Genomic DNA, 18,010 nt, shown 5'->3' with positions numbered 1-18,010 from the left:
GTTTACTGTTTGGTAGTCCACATTATCAATTGCTGAGATGAAATTTTACAGAGAAGAAGAATGAATCAAATGCTCATCACCTTTTCCCTTCATGAATGCCTTACCCCTTGCAATACTATCATTAGAACAAAAGCGTTGTTTCTGTCATCCAGACATATTCTAAATCCCCTCCTCATCTATGCAGACTGTCTTTCTCTTGATCCCAAGTTTACCAATACACCATTTTAACTTATGTTCATGTTTTCCAAATTAAAAAAAAATCCAAAATATTAATAAGCAAATGCATTTATTGAATATGTTACATTGTATATCCGCACATCACCCAACTTAATCCTTATTTGCTGTGCTTGTCTTTTCAAGGCTATGAGGATGATTTTATGTGGAAATGATCATGCCAATCACATGTCTCTCACCTTGGGCTCATCAGAATTCTCAGTGAGGAGAGGAGGATAGGAAGACACAGCCATACTTATGGACTCCCACAGCATGAGGGAAAGAATAGAAGGGAGAAGACCTCTCCATTCACATCTGTATCCACTTCCCATGTGACCTCTAGATTTCTAGAACAGAAAGTGAATAAAATTATATAAAGAATGGATAAAGATCATATAAAGAATGGACTGGCTCCCAGTCTATAGTAGTTTAAAGCAAAGTCACTTCTAATGCATTTTTGTCAGCTGGGGCCTGGCATGAGGATGGAGGTACATCCCACACCCCAGGGATTGGATATTATCCAGAGTTACCTTTGAATATATGTGTGTCTTCAAGTGAAAGTCTCTAGTTTGTCATAATGGAAACAAAAGATAATTGATGAATGTCGTTTTTAAATAATTGAATATAAAAATATTCATGCTCAATAAAAATGATTAGATTCAAATAGTTTTTGAAAAATGTGGGTGTTACTGTATGTACTTATTTGTTTTACAAATAACTTGCATGTAGAACAATAAAAACTTAGTGCATGAATTGGAGAATTAGGTCTGAAATTTCATATGAATTATTAAAATTATATTTAGAAACTTTGTAAATTACTGGGCCAGCTCTATATTTTCTTAAAAAAAAACAAAAAAACTAAAACATAATGGGAGATAGCTCTAGTTATATAGCTGTGGCCTGAGGTATAATACATTTTATAGTATATGTCTTTGAGCAAGCTTAAGGTTCTTCTGTATAAACTATCTCATTATTTCTCAGAGAATTTAAGTTAGTAAGGGGCAGGTATTATTTTCTGCATTTTACAGACCCTGAGCCTAAGGCACAAGAGCCAAGGGTCAGCTAAGTTGTCTGAGGTCAATAGGGAATCTACAATGTTGCTTGGAATAAATTTTTTTTCCTATTATTTCTAATACATAATATATTTTCTCATTAAACACATACACACACACACATACACACACAAATTATACATGCAATTCCTCAATGAGTTTTATTGTTTACCTTGCCTTTATGATTTTATTTTTAATTTCATTTTTCTATTAATTCTAGTTAGTTTACTTCCAGTCTCTGATTTCTTTCATTCCCCGACAACCTTATGTTATTAGGCATATTTTTGCTTGCCCTTTTTGTTGCATCTTCAACTATTTACCCTAAAGCAAAACTTTTTCAATAACAATGAAAAAAGACAAAAAAAATAAAAATTTTATACAAATCTTTCTTTTTTCTTTTAACTGCTACCCCACATCTCTCTTATACCATATTTTAAAAATTAGTAGTCTGTCCCCACTTTCTCCATTTCTCCATATATTTACAAGTGGGTCTTTTACTTCCTCTGGCTTAATCTCCTAGAATTGTTCCCCAGAGTTCAGAGATTTTTTAGCAAAAATGCTCTTCTAATGGATGAATCCATTGGACCTTTGGTAATCAGCATTCTTCTCAACATCTCTGATGGCTTTGATCACGTAAGATTTTATTCTCTTTCCTGAAATTAACAGCTTCCTTGGCTTCTGAGTTTCAAAAGTGACCTGTTTTTCTTACTCACCCTATTTTTTATCCTTTGCTGCTGGTCCCAGATATGAAATCTATTATCAGCCTTCAAATATGTATTATCTATCAAAATTATTTTAGAGATCTTGACCCAGAAAACCCTCCTTTGCAATGCCTGCCCTAAATTCCTAAGCAGGTTTCATGGCATTTTGGGGGTACCTTTATTTTATTGGAAACTTAATCATATTATATTTTGTCTGTTTTTATATAAGATTTGAGTTTCTTAAATGTGTAGAATTATTGTTGGAACATCCTTGAAACCCTGGGACATAATGGGACAAAACAAGTGTAGGTATAATGACTAGATCCAGTCAGCCACACAGCTTTGCTTTATAGTGGCCTTGCTGGCCATTCTTTTTGCTGTTCCCTCATTCTTTCTTAGCATAATCCTCTGTCTTCAACATTTCTTCTTCCTTCTCTTTTGCAGGGAATTGTCAGATCATGTCTTCAATCTCATCCCTTTAATTAGATCATTTATTTGCCTAATAAAATCTTTGATTTCCACTCCCTCTTGTTTATAATTCTCACACATGTCCCATGCACAATTTTTGGAACAATTTTCTTGGAGACTTCTTTCTTGCATTACTTACTCAATTTTCAAGCACATCTTCATAGTTTTAAAGAGCTGGGAAGCTGACACTCTTCCTCAAGATCTTCTGCTTTTTCCTGTTTTGTATAGACCAGCTTGCCTTTGCAAGACATGAAGTCATTTATCATCCTAGACAGAAAAATAGAAAGCTCAGACACCTCAGGTCACTAAATATCTTCATATTATACTTTTGCATCCCAAGATGAAATCATGGTTCTGTTGACTCTCCAGGGAAATTTTATGAACACTTAGGGGACCAGCTGGCTTCCTGAAGCAGTTTAGTCTTTTTGACCAAATAGTCTTTCGACTGTAGGGTTTCTCCTTCCTCTCTGTGCCTCTTCATCACCTGGAGAGATTTTAGAAATGATTGATATCCAGTTCCACCCTGAATGCTGATTCACTGTGTTTAAGTTGAGGCCAGATATTTGCATTGTGTTTTCTCAAAAGTACTCTGGATGATTCTGAGGCACATCTAGGTTTAGGAATCACCACTTAAACCACTCTGCTTCAGAGTATCAGTCATTAACAAGGTGACAGTTACATACACAATGCAAACTCATTCTCTCTGTCACACAGTCAACACATTGCTTACATTTCTGGTTTAGTCAATATATCTGGACTATGTAAATAATATGAATTTCTGTGTCATAACTTATGCCATAAAACCTATCTTCTCAATAGACCCAACTCAATGATGAAGGATAATGTGTAAATACTTTCCTGTCTCCTGAACTATCTGCCTATTTACCTGTCTATCTACCTGTGATTTTTTACTGGAATTAAAGCTTAATTCTTGCATTAATGGGTTCTCTTTCAGAATTCAGAATTCTGTACCAATTTGGTTCACATTACCAACTTAGTTTGCCACAAGATTTTATTTATTTAAATTTATCAAAATAGAGTTTAAGAGGTAGTAATGTAATGTTTATATTGTATGTAGAGCTCTAATGGGATATTTTTAAGTGTAGATAAAAATGATAGATGGAGTATTTTATGACCCATTGTGTGATATTCTTTATTTTAGATTTTTATTATGAATCACCTTCCACTCATTTAGATATTATTTTAACTGAAAAAGCTTTTTATAAAAAGGAAATATTAATGGATCTAAGCATTTGCTAGTATATATATTGATCTTAGTATTTTAAAATTACAACATTTTCCTTCCATCGTTAAATGTAATATGTAACCTACAATAATTCATGGGGATCAATATATTCACAGTTAAAATAGGGTACGGAATCAAGAAAATAAAATGCACAGATTCAGGGCTTCCCTGGTGACGCAGTGGTTAAGAATCTGCCCGCCAAAGCAGGGGATACGGGTTCGAGCCCTGGTCCAGGAAGATCCCACATGCCACAGAGCAACTAAGCACTTGCGCCACAACTACTGAGCCTGTGCTCTAGAGCCCGTGAGCCACAACTACTGAGCCTGCATGCTGCAACTACTGAAGCCTGCATGCCTAGAGCCCGTGCTCCACAACAAAGAGAAGCCACCACAATGAGAAGCCCGCACACTGCAACCAAGAGTAGCCCCCGCTCGCCACAAATAGAGAAAGCCTGCGTGCAGCAATGAAAACCCAATGCAGACAAAAATAAATAAATAAAATAAGTTTTAAAAAAATGCACAGATTCACAGTAGTTATTACATAATGCATAATAGCAAAATAATTATTTTATTTTTGACATTTTTCATTGCAAACATAGACTATCACCTGTCTCTGCTATTCTATAATTACTTTTGGTAGAAGTAGCATTTAAGCACAGATTCTGAGATTTCCACCTTTGTTCAAACATCACCCTCTTTTCTATTTTTATATCAAGATGGAACGTTATCTCTCATAATTTCTTATTTCTCTTTGTCAACTTATTAGCATAATTTATGTATTTCTGTATTCATTTTGAACTTTCTCCTTGCATTAGTGGACTGATTCTAAAAGATTTGAGAATCATTAAAATAGAATTAAAAATAACATATCACCCTCCTTTCTCTTTTTATATGTTTTTCTTAACCCACTGCTATGTCTTGAAGTGATAATATGTATTCCTGACCCTTGGCATCCTTTCCTAAATTCAACATTGTCATTAACATTTTTTTTTTTTTTTTTTTTTTGGCTGTATGTGGGCCTCTCACTGTTGTGGCCTCTCCCCTTGTTCAGCACAGGCTCCGGACGCCAGGCTCAACGGCCATGGCTCACGGGCCCAGCCGCTCCACAGCATGTGGGATCTTCCCGAACCGGGGCACGAACCCGTGTCCCCTGCATCGGCAGGCGGACTCTCAACCACTGCGCCACCAGGGAAGCCCTGTCATTAACATTTTATTGTTCGGTAGTATTTGCTGAGTATCTTCTGTGTGCAGAACAGTATAGTTTTAGGAGACTGTCACTGGTCTTACTTCTGAGGTGAGACCAAACATAAAACAATTCACAGAGAGTCTGCAGTCAGTTGGGAGTAATAAATAGAAAAAAAAAGAAAATATGCACACATAAGATAAAGCATGGGAAATGCAAACTGATTTCTATTTTATTAAGAAATAAGGTAAAATATCACAATCATACTACTGTAAAGCAATATGATAATTATTAGTGAAATAAGGAAAATGTTTCTAGAGATTTAGTTGCCAGTAAATTTTGGCCCATGGTGTGCATGCTGTTTGTACTAGAAATACTTTGTAATTGTTTTAAAATCTGCAGTCCAATTCAGTGAAACATTATAAAGAAGAGAATGTGCTTTAAATGTTTTCCCTTTGTAAGTTTGATTTTGAATTAAATTAAAAAGATTTTATAAAGACTGTATACTCCAAGTATGTACATGGAGGGAGAGGTACTGGGTTAGAAATACGAACAAGACAATATTCCTGGCCAATCTTCTATATGAGACAAAATAAAAGGAAGATTTGTGGAACCATGTGTTTGTCTTTAGTAAAACCAATTTATAAATTTGGGGAAATGTCACAATTCTTCTTAGCTTTCCCATTAATAACCTACCATATGTAGATAATCCTTAACATTTTAAAAATTCTACTGGTGCCAGTTGTGATTAGTGATTTCTACCAATAGTATTCAAGTTCTAAAAGTACAAAAAAGATTCTTTACCTTTCTCACTACTCTGGCAACATTAGTTTTATACTTTATATTAGAAAGAACCAGTCTGAGTTATAGGTGCAAAAATCTGTACATTTATGCCACTTTCAAATCATACAAGAGCTTAATGAATACAACTACAACTATTGCCAAGAATAATCTCCAACAAATATTACAGAACCTTTTTATATTGTTTTCCCAAAATATTATGTTTACATAGCCCTGACAATGTATGGCATTAATTTGTTCCCTTAATGAGCCTAAAATATTTTTGTTTTATTTTGTAGTTATGATAACCTTTAAATTCCATATATATTAAGTTATTCTATCCAGGCAACATTAGTAACATAGTAAATTGTGATGTCCAATTGTGTAAAGATCTGCACCACACTTTAATTACAACGTAAAGACTGTACATGATGTTACTTTTTTGAGCAAATTGTGAATAGTCATAGTAAAAGCACATACAATTAAAAATTTTGGTTTATTTTGAATTCCCTGGTTCAGGAATTTTTTGTCTATTATTTCAATACTACACTTACACTTTCAGGGTCAATAGGTAATATATTTAAGATGAATGAAGTAAGAAATATATTCTGATTTCCTAGCACTACATCTAAATTCCTGTTTATCAGCTGTACCTTTAATAGTTTGTCAACTGCCAGAACACTCAGTTTTAAACCATTTGCCTTATGGACAAAGCATTTAAAAATGAAATCTTCTTACAGTGGATTAGCTCTATATTTATTGCTCTCCAAAATCACTGACCCTTGTTTTTATAAGTAGTCTATTTGTGGAAAACATACTTGAAGTGAAGACTACAGAATAGAAAAATGGTGAATGCGTAGAAGTAACATATTAGATTTACATGTGTGTGTTAGTGACATTGATGTTTTCTTATTTCTGTTTCAGAAAGGGAATTTTCAGTTTTTCCATAATAAAATCTAAGCTCTAGGTATTGCCTCAGAAAATACAGAGTTAACCAAATAGATTTCAACATGTTATATTAACTGTTTTCTATTGAATTAGTTGTCAGTCGACCTTAATGTATGTAATTTATGTATTTTTTAAATAAGATTATTTACAATCTTATACCTTAGTGACATTCAGAATCTTTTCTTTTGCAGCCATTTCGTAGAGTGACGTTTTCTGTTGTGAGTCAGCCCCAGGACCCACATCAGGGGTCACTGCAGAGTTGCTATGACAGCGGGCTGGAGGAGTCAGAAACACCAAGCAGTAAGAGTTCATCAGGGCCAAGGCTGGGTGCCCTTCCACTCCCAGAGGACAACTATGAAAGGACCACGCCGGATGGCAGTGTTGGTGAGGCAGAGCATATGGAAAATGGTAGGGGCAAACACAACATCACACACATAATCACGCTAGGGAGCCGTAATAAGTAGACTTGCGAAGGTCAGTCTAAAACCAAAATAAAATAGCTGACACTAAACCTGGTTTATTTGAAATAATCAATATTTGCTAAAAGTACAGAAATGCCAAATAAAGGAACATAACTCTATAGATAAAATTCACCAAACTTGAACCATCATTTTAAAGCAACCTGTCAGAAATGAACACATTTACAAATAAATCAGAGTAGTACCTGTTATGGAAAAGACTAAACTAGTCCATAATACCTAAACAATAGACGCTAAGAAAGGTCTTTTGTGATTGTTTTTTTCTATTCATTTTTGTCATGCAACTATTTCTTCAATTACAATCATCCAGTCTTGGTAAAAGGAAATGACAGTAAACACACCTTGCTGGATTCTTTCTTCTCCTAGGGATTTAGAAAAATATTTTCAGACCTCTCCTTTTCAAGTGATAACTGAAGTGGAGTCAAAGAAGGAGAACAGTATTATCTTATTCTCCAAAATATATTGTAAATGCTATTAGAACTCCCCTCTTATTTAATTATAAGTTTTTTTCTCATTTTTGTGCAAGGGAAAGGGAGGAAAGAAGATTATAGCACTCTATATTCTTATCCTGTTGTGAGATGGTTCTCATATTATCACAATTGGCCTTATGTACACTTTCCTTTAAGTTATAAAGTTAGATAGCAAGCAGTGCTTATGAAACTTTTCACATTTGTTTATGTTACCAAAGACAATTAGGTGATTTATATTTTGGATTTCAGGTTATAAGTAAATGCCTGAAGAATAAATTTGTGTCAAATAATGGAATGGTAAAGTTCTTGCTAACTTTATTATCTCATATATAAAAATAGATTTGGTTATATGCAGGGAAAGGAAGGGGAATCATACACATTTTTATTTCTAGTGAAACCCTGAAGTGAATTTTGTCTTTCACCATTCCATCCCCCAAGTGAAGTAAGACACTCTAAATTTTTGTTTTATGCCAGTTTCTTTAGTGATGATATGCAAATAGAATATATTAGAGCAGGAGAAAGTCTGATCTTTTTTTCTGGACATTTACCTATGAAAATTAAAACCCAACATTAAAGAATAATACATCATAAATGACCTTAAGTGAAATTGTTGTTAAATTAAATCATGTTAAATAATTAGTTTTCCACACTGTTATCTGGTTGAGCAGATATGATATTAAGCAGGGTCTGATGATTGACAACCTTCTTGATTAATTAGCCAGAGATTAAATACATTTTGCCTTATGGCTATAAAGTCATGCTTACCTGTGTGTATGGCGGTGTGTGCTTATGTGGATGGGAGTTTGATATGGTTTTTAAGAATTCACATTTTTTTTTAGTATTTTTTTAAATAAGCATAAAAATTTTGGTATGAATTGCAATGCAGATGAATGTATATTTAAGGCAAATAGGTTTAAAATGCTTTGCACGCAAGTAAAAATTAAATTAAAATACTGTAATAATGTTTTGTATACACCCCACCCCCACCCCACAGGAAGGCAGGATTAATTTACTTTAAGGGCATTAGTATATCTGCATTACCTTTTGATGATATCATGTAATGTTATTTGTGTTTTAAAAAGTACTTGTCTCACTATAAACAACATAAAGTACAATTAAATCTTTATTTTTGGGGTGTCAACTATCATTGGCATTATAATCATGTTTTAATGTTATTTCTGTTTTTTGAGTTTGAGGATTCAGTGCCATTAAAATAAGAAATAAATAATTAATAATAAACATAATTATATAAGACAAACACATAGACAAACACATAGCAGTTACTTTTTAGGAAACATACATGTCATGGAAAACATAACTGGTGAGATTGTTGAGAGGCTAGAAAGTTTACTGACAAGCATTTCCCAAGGAAGACTTTTAGTTATTTTTTATAACCATGTTTTCAGTCTTGTCAACGGCCAAGGAACACAATAATGTAACTGAGTTTTCCTGATTTTACGTGACTGACACTTGAAATTCAGTGTTTGTGTAACCATTTGTCATCTGCTAGCTGTGATTCATGTTAGCCCTGATCTATAGGTAATGACACAGGAGATGTGATTCATTTTGGGTGATCCAAATGTAGCAGTTGACATTTGAGTAAGAGTTTTGTTGGGTTCAGGTTTTCAGACTATTATCTAGCAGTAAAGTGCAATTGTATGCTTGAATTCTGGTAGTTTCATCTTCAATATTGATGGAGCATTCTGGAATAAATAGAATTGGAGTTGAAGCCTGTCAAATATTCATTTGTCACATTTAATTGGAATCCAGGTAATCTGCAGTGTTTTGCTTGGTTAGGTTTTAATCAGGATTTGTATTGGATTTTCCATGAAAATACCATTTTGGATGCTGCCCTATTTCCTAATTATTATTACCTCAAACATTTTTCTTGAATTTTAACCTATGTGAAACAATGCAGTTTTAACTAAATTTTTTGGATTAACTTTCCTCGTAAAATTTAGAAGATAAATTCCAGTGCAATAATTTTATAATATTCTAATATTATGATGCAAACTGGGTATAGATTGGGATAGCTAATGATAAAAATAAATTGTCACAGATGCTGTAGTAAGGAAATAACCAAAATACAAGAAAATTTAATTACATAGGCAGTGAAATGCACTTACATTTTATAAAAGCTTTTATTTCTGCCTTCTATACTTTAGCATAATAAAATTTTATTAAGAGCTTATGGGTTAATTCTCTTTATAACGAGTTTTACCCTATATTTCAACCCACATTAGTGCCAAATGATAAAAGGGGTTTTATTTTCTTATTAGCTTAGGTAAAAGAATACAGTGTAAGAATAAACATAATTTCTTGAAACTAGAATCTATTAATTAATGTGAGACCCACGATTCTGATCATTTCAAATCTGGGGTACTTATATCCCATGGGTCTCTGGAAAGGAACAATGAAAATTATATATTAAAAATACTTTTTAAAAAACCCTCATGGATTATGCATTTATTAATGAAAAAAAATCACTAACATTTTTTCTTTTCCTTTAATTAATATCAGTAGCATGATTACTTCAAGTTGATCCTTTGATAAAATTAGGGAAATTGGTTATTTGTTATTTTATTAAAATACATTTAATGGTATTACATATTTTAAAATATGGAGTACATGGTAGGAAGTTAAGTAATGATAAAATACTTTATCATTAATGATATTTTAATGATAAAATAAATTAATAATTTAAGTGAAAACCAAATATTAGGCTTAAAAGCACCACCACATTAAGGATAACCATTGACTATGCAAGAGCTTGCCCTTGTCTTAACTATGCAGCAGGCTTCAGAGTTTGTCTTGGAATGGTGTTTATGAGTTTCTTTAAGTCTATTGTAAGTTTTTATTTTGATGCCTGCCTTCATGCCATGGTCTATTTATTCTTCCAGAAGTCCCCCTGAATCATATTTGCAGAGCTAGTTTGTTTTACTGTATATCACTTGATCATATAATATGTTTAACAACTCAAATATGGAAAACACCCCACTTGACCTCTAAACCCAATTTTCATTTAGGATTGGGTAGGTCACTTACTCCTTTTGGGTCTGTTTCTATCATCTATAAGCAATTAACTAAATTAACTCGAAAACCATATGCAGATCCAATTAGCTGCAATTATTTTCTCACATCCAATTTTTCTTACAAAGTTTATTCTCCTGAATAGAAAGAGAACTTTGGGTCTCTCAGTGAGATGGTGAGTGAATTTGATAACATGCAATAATATGGGCAAAGCAGAAGTAATTCTAGGGCCTTCTACACAACTTATATAACACACATGCATTCTAATAGTAGATAATGAATGTATTACATAAATCAAAGAAATGAATCGGGTCAAAGGGTGTGATTTCTGTCCAGGTAGGTGGAAAGGTTGGTCCAACAGCAGGCCAGTATGGGAGACAGTTTTGGAGCCTCCCCAAATTACACTGTGCAAGAGAGGCAATTTTAGGTCTGATCTGGCTTTGGATACAGTGCCCTCAAAACCATTAATTATGACTAAGTTATCTCACAATTGAATAAGCACATTTACTTTCTTACCTCACAGCGTAAACTTTGGCCAGAGTTAAGAGTGAACAAAAGGTACAAAACAGTATGTATTTTTCCTCTAGGTAAACTTACAAATAGTATAACATATAAATAAATTAAAATAAGAAAATAGCAGTTGATCCATAAGGCAGGTTTTAAAAAGTTAAATGGTCAGAAATTTGGCCATTTTAACTGCCTAATTAATTTTATGCTTTTGATTTTCTCAGACATTTAAAATATAATTTTGATTTTTATATGCTAATATTTTTCAATTTCACACTTCCAAACTTTCTTATTTCTTCAAACCTATGTAAATTAGGCTTAACTGTTTTATTCATTCCCCTCACTACACATGCTTTAGTGTTTAGAGCACATTGTTCTTGAGGGTTGAAACATGGTGCATTCCGCTGGGAAGTCTTTACGTATCTGCCATGGACTTTCACATTGCTTTCAGAAGTAAATAACAGTATATTTGAAATATCATTTGGAAATGAAATATCATTTTTATATGACCAAGGGTAATTAGAAAAGACACTAAACTCATATCCTTGTGTGGGATAAAGGACCCTCTACTTTCTGCTTTTCTTTTACATACCCAATTTTCAGTAGTCATCTGTAAGGTACTATCATCTGGTTATCGTTGGTTTGTGCTGTTTTCATTTAGATTGAATTAACACTGTCTCTTCCAGCTTTTCAAAGATGCTCATATACTTGTTAATGGCATACTCATAATACCCCCAAAACAAATGCCCTGCAAATTTTTTTTTCTGTAGGAAGAGACATATACCTTGGAAAGATTCATTTTCATGGTTCTGCATTTCACTGTGTCTAGTTACCAGCGTCTGACTGCATTTTTTTACTCTTCCAGCCATCTGTAAAATGGCTCTGTACCTCCCAAGTATCCCCAAGTCCACACCCCCCTACACACTTCTGGAGGGCCTTATTTACTCCTACTTCTTCATAGTGATTATGGATAGTGATAATAGAGATTATCTCTGAGTCTCAACTAATCAAGATGTGTGCTACAGCAGTTTTCTAGTTTTCCAGTAAAATGAGCAGCACAATCTAAAAGAATCTAAAGAAGACATTGTCCTGTTGAAGAAGAGGTAATGTAGTAGACAGAATGTACTGGCTTAAGAAACAGGCTTGAAATCTAAGGACATGGGGTTAAATCCTGATTTCTCCTCTTACTAACAGTGTAATTTTCTGACTTCTCTTAACCCCACTTAATAATAAATCATAGGATTGTGGAAGACACTAAGTGAGATAATAGCACGTAATAATTTATAAATAAATAGTAAAAGAGTAGCAATACGTTTACTATATTAGTTGATGATAAAATTATTTACTACTATTATTTAAATAGTAATAATAAAAAAAATGTGATTATTGTTAACTTTAGGTAGATTTGACATGACATGATGGCGTAATTATGAAAATATCATAAAATGTTTAGTTTCACAAAGATAGCATTCTAAAATGACTGGTAAGGATGATATTCTCACCTTGAATACTTCCCAGTCAATTTCTTATTTTTGTGGGATACCAAGGAGTGACACCCAGTGACATTTAAACATATCAAGGAACTAAAAAGAGGGGAGAGAAAGATTCTATCCTGAGGTATCAAATCAACCCAACTCTTCCTGCGCTCTGTCATTTAAGGTGAGGAGAAGTCATTATCTCCCTGTATTCTCTTCTTTTTTAATGTTTTTACATTTTATACCCAGTTTTCCAGTTGAATGCATTATTCTTCAGGTGTATATTTCCCTTTGAACTGCCGCAAAGTATTCACACTGACAGAGAAAACGAGCTGAAAAAAGTGTCCTATTAGTATGCTTACCGAACTCTCAGCCCTTTCTTTTTAATCTCAGTATTAATAATTAACACTGATAAAATGTGTGGCCATATTATCCTTTTTATTCTAATTTAGTCCTTTAAAACTAGATCACTCTGCTGAACCCTTATGACATTTGAGGAGGGAATAAGCTCTCATCAAATCTCAAAGTGACTTTGGAGGTCAGTTAGTGGGTTTGTTGCCTCCAGACTCTCAAAGCATTTGCTTATCTGAATTTCAGCACACTTATTAGATAATGAATTCTATGTTAAGTTCCTTATTTAGTCAAGGTATTATCCCCATACTTGCATTCTTCTTTGCTTATACATTGTATATACTTTTGTTTTTCCTCTGATTTTGTTCTAGAGTTATATATAAAAAACTTGATGTTGCTGAAACATGGTAACACTCAAGCATCTTCTTTGTGATTTAAGGAACTCTGGAACTAACTTAAAGTGTAGTTAGCACTAAACCTCAGAGGTTAGCCCACTTATTGAGAAACTGTTTCATCTGAGTATTCCTCTTTTAGGTTAAAACACTCACTGTTGTTACTTTTCCTATTGCAGGTATTATTTTTTTTTGTAAGAAAAGCATTCTCTTAAGCAAAACAGAGTAATATCCTCCCTGTCCCTTGATAATGGGGTAATTATATAGTGACAAAACTGTGGTTATTCATTTTGATTCAACAAACGTGTGGAAAATAAAACTTGGCCAAGGTTTTCTGAGGAAGTAGAAGTGAACGAGAGTCTCTGCCTTCATGGTGGAAGTCCTTTGGTTAGGAAGATACAACCTTGATTTCAGTAATTTCACTATAACATGAAAAGGAGAAAGCTCACCAGAGAAGTTCAGAGTGGTATGAAGCACAGAGAATGGAGAGGAAGATTATTCAGATGAAACAATTATAAATGCACTTACTGAAATCTTTCCATTTTATAAACAATAGCTTGGGCTGGAAGAAGGTCTTGAAATGTTATCTGAATCATAGCCTCTCTTTTTACCTACCCATCTTCTACATGATTTAAAAATAAGTACTATATTGACCTGGAAGCTTCATGTCAAGCTAAATGAAGTTAAATTATTTGTTTGTTTTACTTTTCTAATCAAGTTATTTCTTTTGTTTTTCTTGGTGCTAAACATAATTAGTTCCAAAACTCCAGAATTTATCATTGATAAAATTGTCAGCATATGGTAAATCCAGGTCTCATCTACAGAACAGATTATTTTTATGTCTCTTTTCTCTCCCTGCTCATAAATATGGACAATTACTAAAAATACATGTGCTTTAAATAAGGCTTTTCAAACTTAATAAGAGCCTGTAAATAATTTTTTTTAAGTTCTTGTGATTTCTTTTCAGAAGACAAATTGTATTACTCAAATCAGATGATTAGATTGGAGTAGACTGGATTAGATTAGGTTTATTTTTTGAAAAACCAATTCATTCCTTTTGTTGTGGTTGCAAATTGTTTTTGTAATTGTTGTCTCAAGATTCGAGTTAAATATTTGGGTATTTGTCTTTATGTCGCATTCCCTTTCTATCTGAAATATAGACAACAGGTTGCCTTATTTTTAAATCTTGTTTCTGATAAATTTTACTTAATTTATGCAGGTGTATATTTTTTTGACATCAGTCTCGTTATCTTGTATGCCTTCTCATTACTGTACAGAAAGTGTAAGTTTATTACAAAATGAAAAAAAGATATTTGAAACACATGAAAATTTAAATGCCTCCTTTAAAACAGATTTTCAGCTGCTAAAATGTGATAGTCACAAAGGAAACTAAGTTTTGATACTGTATATTTAAAAGAAATCTGCGATGAGTGCTATAAAATATTTTGGTAATAAAAAGATAGAACAGCATCCTATTGTTTAAAAATAATCTACTCATTCATTTCTATTGCAAAATGTATGTTCTATGATTTTATTTCTGCTCTGAAATGCTTAACATTTCCAACGATGAGGTCATTGGGGGACCCACATATGATCTGAGAGTGGTGTGCTACTCTGAGGTTGCATTCCTGTGAACCATAGTTCCCTATACTGAATTGTGCACATTGTTTCTTTTCAGTATGAGGTTTTATTTCACCAACCCAGCATTTGTAGCAAAAGGTCATCACAGCCATAGATTAAATTTTATACAATGAACAGGGAATTTGGAATATTATGAGAATTCATGAAGTTCAATAACAATTTGTTGAGCATTTACTCTATGCAAATTCCCACGAAGGATCCAAAGGTGAATGAGACTTTCTCTCTGCCTTCTAAGTGTTAGTTATTGTGATGGAGAATGACATGTACAGAATTAGATGTTTAAAAGTAAAGGCGTGAGAGGCTCTAGGTTTAGAGACTAAAGGTTACCAGAACCAGAATAGGATATGAGTTGGGCATGTGAAAAACCGTAGCCAAACTTTGAAGGGTGGGTGACTAGGATTTGGTAAGCAGAAAAATGGGTAAGGTTATAGAGAATAGTGAGTGATACCAAGGATACCAATGGTGGGAAGACAGAGGTGCTGTTTGCCAACTTGGGAAAAATGGAAGGAATTGCATCTTTCCAGGAGAACGAACCTGATTAAGACATGTCAGATTTAGTGTACCTTTGAAAAATTCAGGTGATATCTAGCAGGCTATTAAAATGTATATTAGAAACTTGGGAGTAGCAGAAATACAGCATTAGGAGCCATTAGCACCATGATGATTATGAAACTTGGAGAATAGATGTGACCTTCAATTAAACATATGACACTAGAGAAGAGAGAGATTGTACCCAACACAGAATCTGAAAAAAATACTGAAATATAAGAGAATACTGAAATAAGCTTCAGAGAAGGATATTTTAAAATTAAAAAGTAAAACCGAACAAAGCGTGGCAGGCTAAGGAGAAATTTAGAATTAGGGTTATACATAGATGTTCAAAAAAATTGTTGAATTTAGTTGTATGGACTAGGAACCCTGTGTTGCCAATAGAGATTCAACAGAAGTGAGACAATTGAGAAAGAAGAAAACCAGGAGATATAATGTAAGAACATACTTTAAATTTTTTCCCAAGGTCAGCAAGTCCATTATAATGTCATTGTCAGAGGCAGGGGCATGGTTGCACCCCTTGACATCAATCTTAATAAATTTCTAAACAACTCATACTTTATGTTATGTTCAGGATTTTTTGTTGCTCTTTCTACAAAATTTTCTGAAAGTACAACAGAGTCTGAAATTTCTATATAATAGCTTTTGCTATCTTTCCTTGAGATATAATAATTACTTTTTTAAGTGAGTTTTGGTCTCTCATGTAACTTCTATGTTTTATTTTATAGTAGGTCATCATTTGTCCATCTCACTGGCTTGGAATTAAAATAGTATGTGACTAATTGCATTTTTGGTGAGATCCAATAATTGATATCAAACATTTTTAGTTATCATTAAACATTTTAATTTTGTGATTATAAGATTCCTGACACTGTAATAGTGCTATCAGTTGTTAGTAATATTATGCAAATAGATATGCTTCAAAACAGAAAACAATGAAATAGAATTTGCAGGATAAATAAATTCAAATTGTAAATGACTATCCAGTTCCAGTCACAGAAGTGCAAGGTCAAAGATGCTTACCACAGCTTGTGCACCATGCAAGGGAAGAATTGCCTCCAAATGTGTTATGTGTGGAGACTTACTAATGATGATTTGCGAGGCAGATGTCACTTTTGATGTTGTTTTTATCTAAGAAAGGACAGCTATCAATGTCACATAAATGTATTCTCCTTTCTCTGTATTCATTGTTGCTTAGTAGGAATTATAAGTAGGTAGTACCTTGATAAAACTAGTCTTCCAGCCCAAGATAAGCTAAATAATTGCTACATAATAATTTCCAAACAAAACTTCAACTCCTATTTAATCATGCATATGTTTATTTGGTTCATCAAAAACCTCTAGAAATGTGCATCCTTTCCAGTTACTGAGTGGCCCCTACGTGGTACCTGAATTCTTTTTTCTAGATCCAAATATCAGTTTCATCAGTGTGCAGAACTGTACAGAGCCAAAACAAATTCTAAACATTATTATAAGACCTTGGTGTTAAACTGGAATATTAGTTTACTACATTTTGAACAGGAGAATATCCTATTCCATAAATAGGAAAGTCCCTGCTTCTTCTCCAAGGCAATATTCTTTATCTCTAAGGAGACCCAAGGAAAATCAGTGTACCTCTTAAAAGATTGCCTGGCGAGGATGAAATCAGAAGAGGAACTCTTCATCCAGACCCAGTGAGGCGGATAAGGTCTGCTGTAACATGTCTACCGTTGGCCGAGATCCTCTCCTGAAAACAGATTGCTTTGGCGCCCTAGATTCAGGGACTCTTTTAGTACTAGGCAGCAGCTGCAATTCTGTGTCTCTAACTCATGTTTGTTGTTTTTGTTGTTGTTGTTTGTTTGTTTTCTCTTCTCTTTAAGGTTATCTCTTAAGGAAAAAAATTTTTAAAAATATGTAAATTATTTTCTCAATATCAGCTTTAGGCATGATTAAATGGCCAGACTTTGTTTCCCTCCTTGCTTCTGGTCCATTCTGTAAGATGTCTCTGCATTAGCTAAACATTCAATTAATTATCCATCAATTTCATTGTTTACTGAGTTACTCTTAAGTAATACCTGACTCTCAAAATACTGTGTCAATCAGAAACATCTAGACTGATATGTAATTTTCAAAATCATTATTTATATAGTCATAATTTCTCAGATAATTTTCACCTAAAATGAACTCATTTTTCAATTATACAAGTATTTGAGAAAATTGAATTTAGGGCCCAGTCCTTATCCTTTCCCTTCACTTTGGTTGAGGCAATGTGAATCATACATCATCTTTAAACAGGTGATTGGAAAGCAACATGTGCACACAGAACCATATTTTATCTGAGTTTTTTTTTTTTCCCCCTTAAGCTTACTGCCCTTTACTTAGTGTGATCAATTGTATTCAGCCTTCACTAGTTCTTTGAGAATTCAATTTTAAGAGGCACTTTTAGTTTCCTGGACAACATTGGTTCATCTCTTTTTCCCAGAATTAATGAAGATCTAAAATCTAATTCTTGCCTATTTCAGCCCCAGACTGTTTTTTATCCTCTTT

At 33.4% G+C, this 18,010-nt stretch overlaps 1 protein-coding gene across 7 annotated transcripts in view; it reads left to right on the top strand.

Moving 5' to 3' along the window:
- Positions 1–18,010, top strand: part of PCDH7 (protocadherin 7) — a 423,965-nt gene that overhangs the window by 201,502 nt on the left and 204,453 nt on the right. For 6 of the 7 annotated variants that reach the window (XM_081246612.1, XM_081246611.1, XM_081246614.1 and 3 more), the window contains exon 2: positions 6,782–6,998. In XM_081246612.1, the coding sequence (XP_081102738.1) occupies positions 6,782–6,998 (217 nt within the window). The remainder of the gene's footprint in view (positions 1–6,781; positions 6,999–18,010) is intronic. The other variant, XM_081246613.1, reaches the window with a different exon arrangement.

The sequence above is a fragment of the Mesoplodon bidens genome (genome assembly GCF_964165515.1).
Source record: "Mesoplodon bidens genome assembly, chromosome: 1".
Taxonomy (NCBI): Eukaryota; Metazoa; Chordata; class Mammalia; order Artiodactyla; family Ziphiidae; genus Mesoplodon; species Mesoplodon bidens.
The sequence above is the reverse complement of the archived record's forward strand: the minus strand, read 5'-3'. Positions and strand labels throughout refer to the sequence as shown.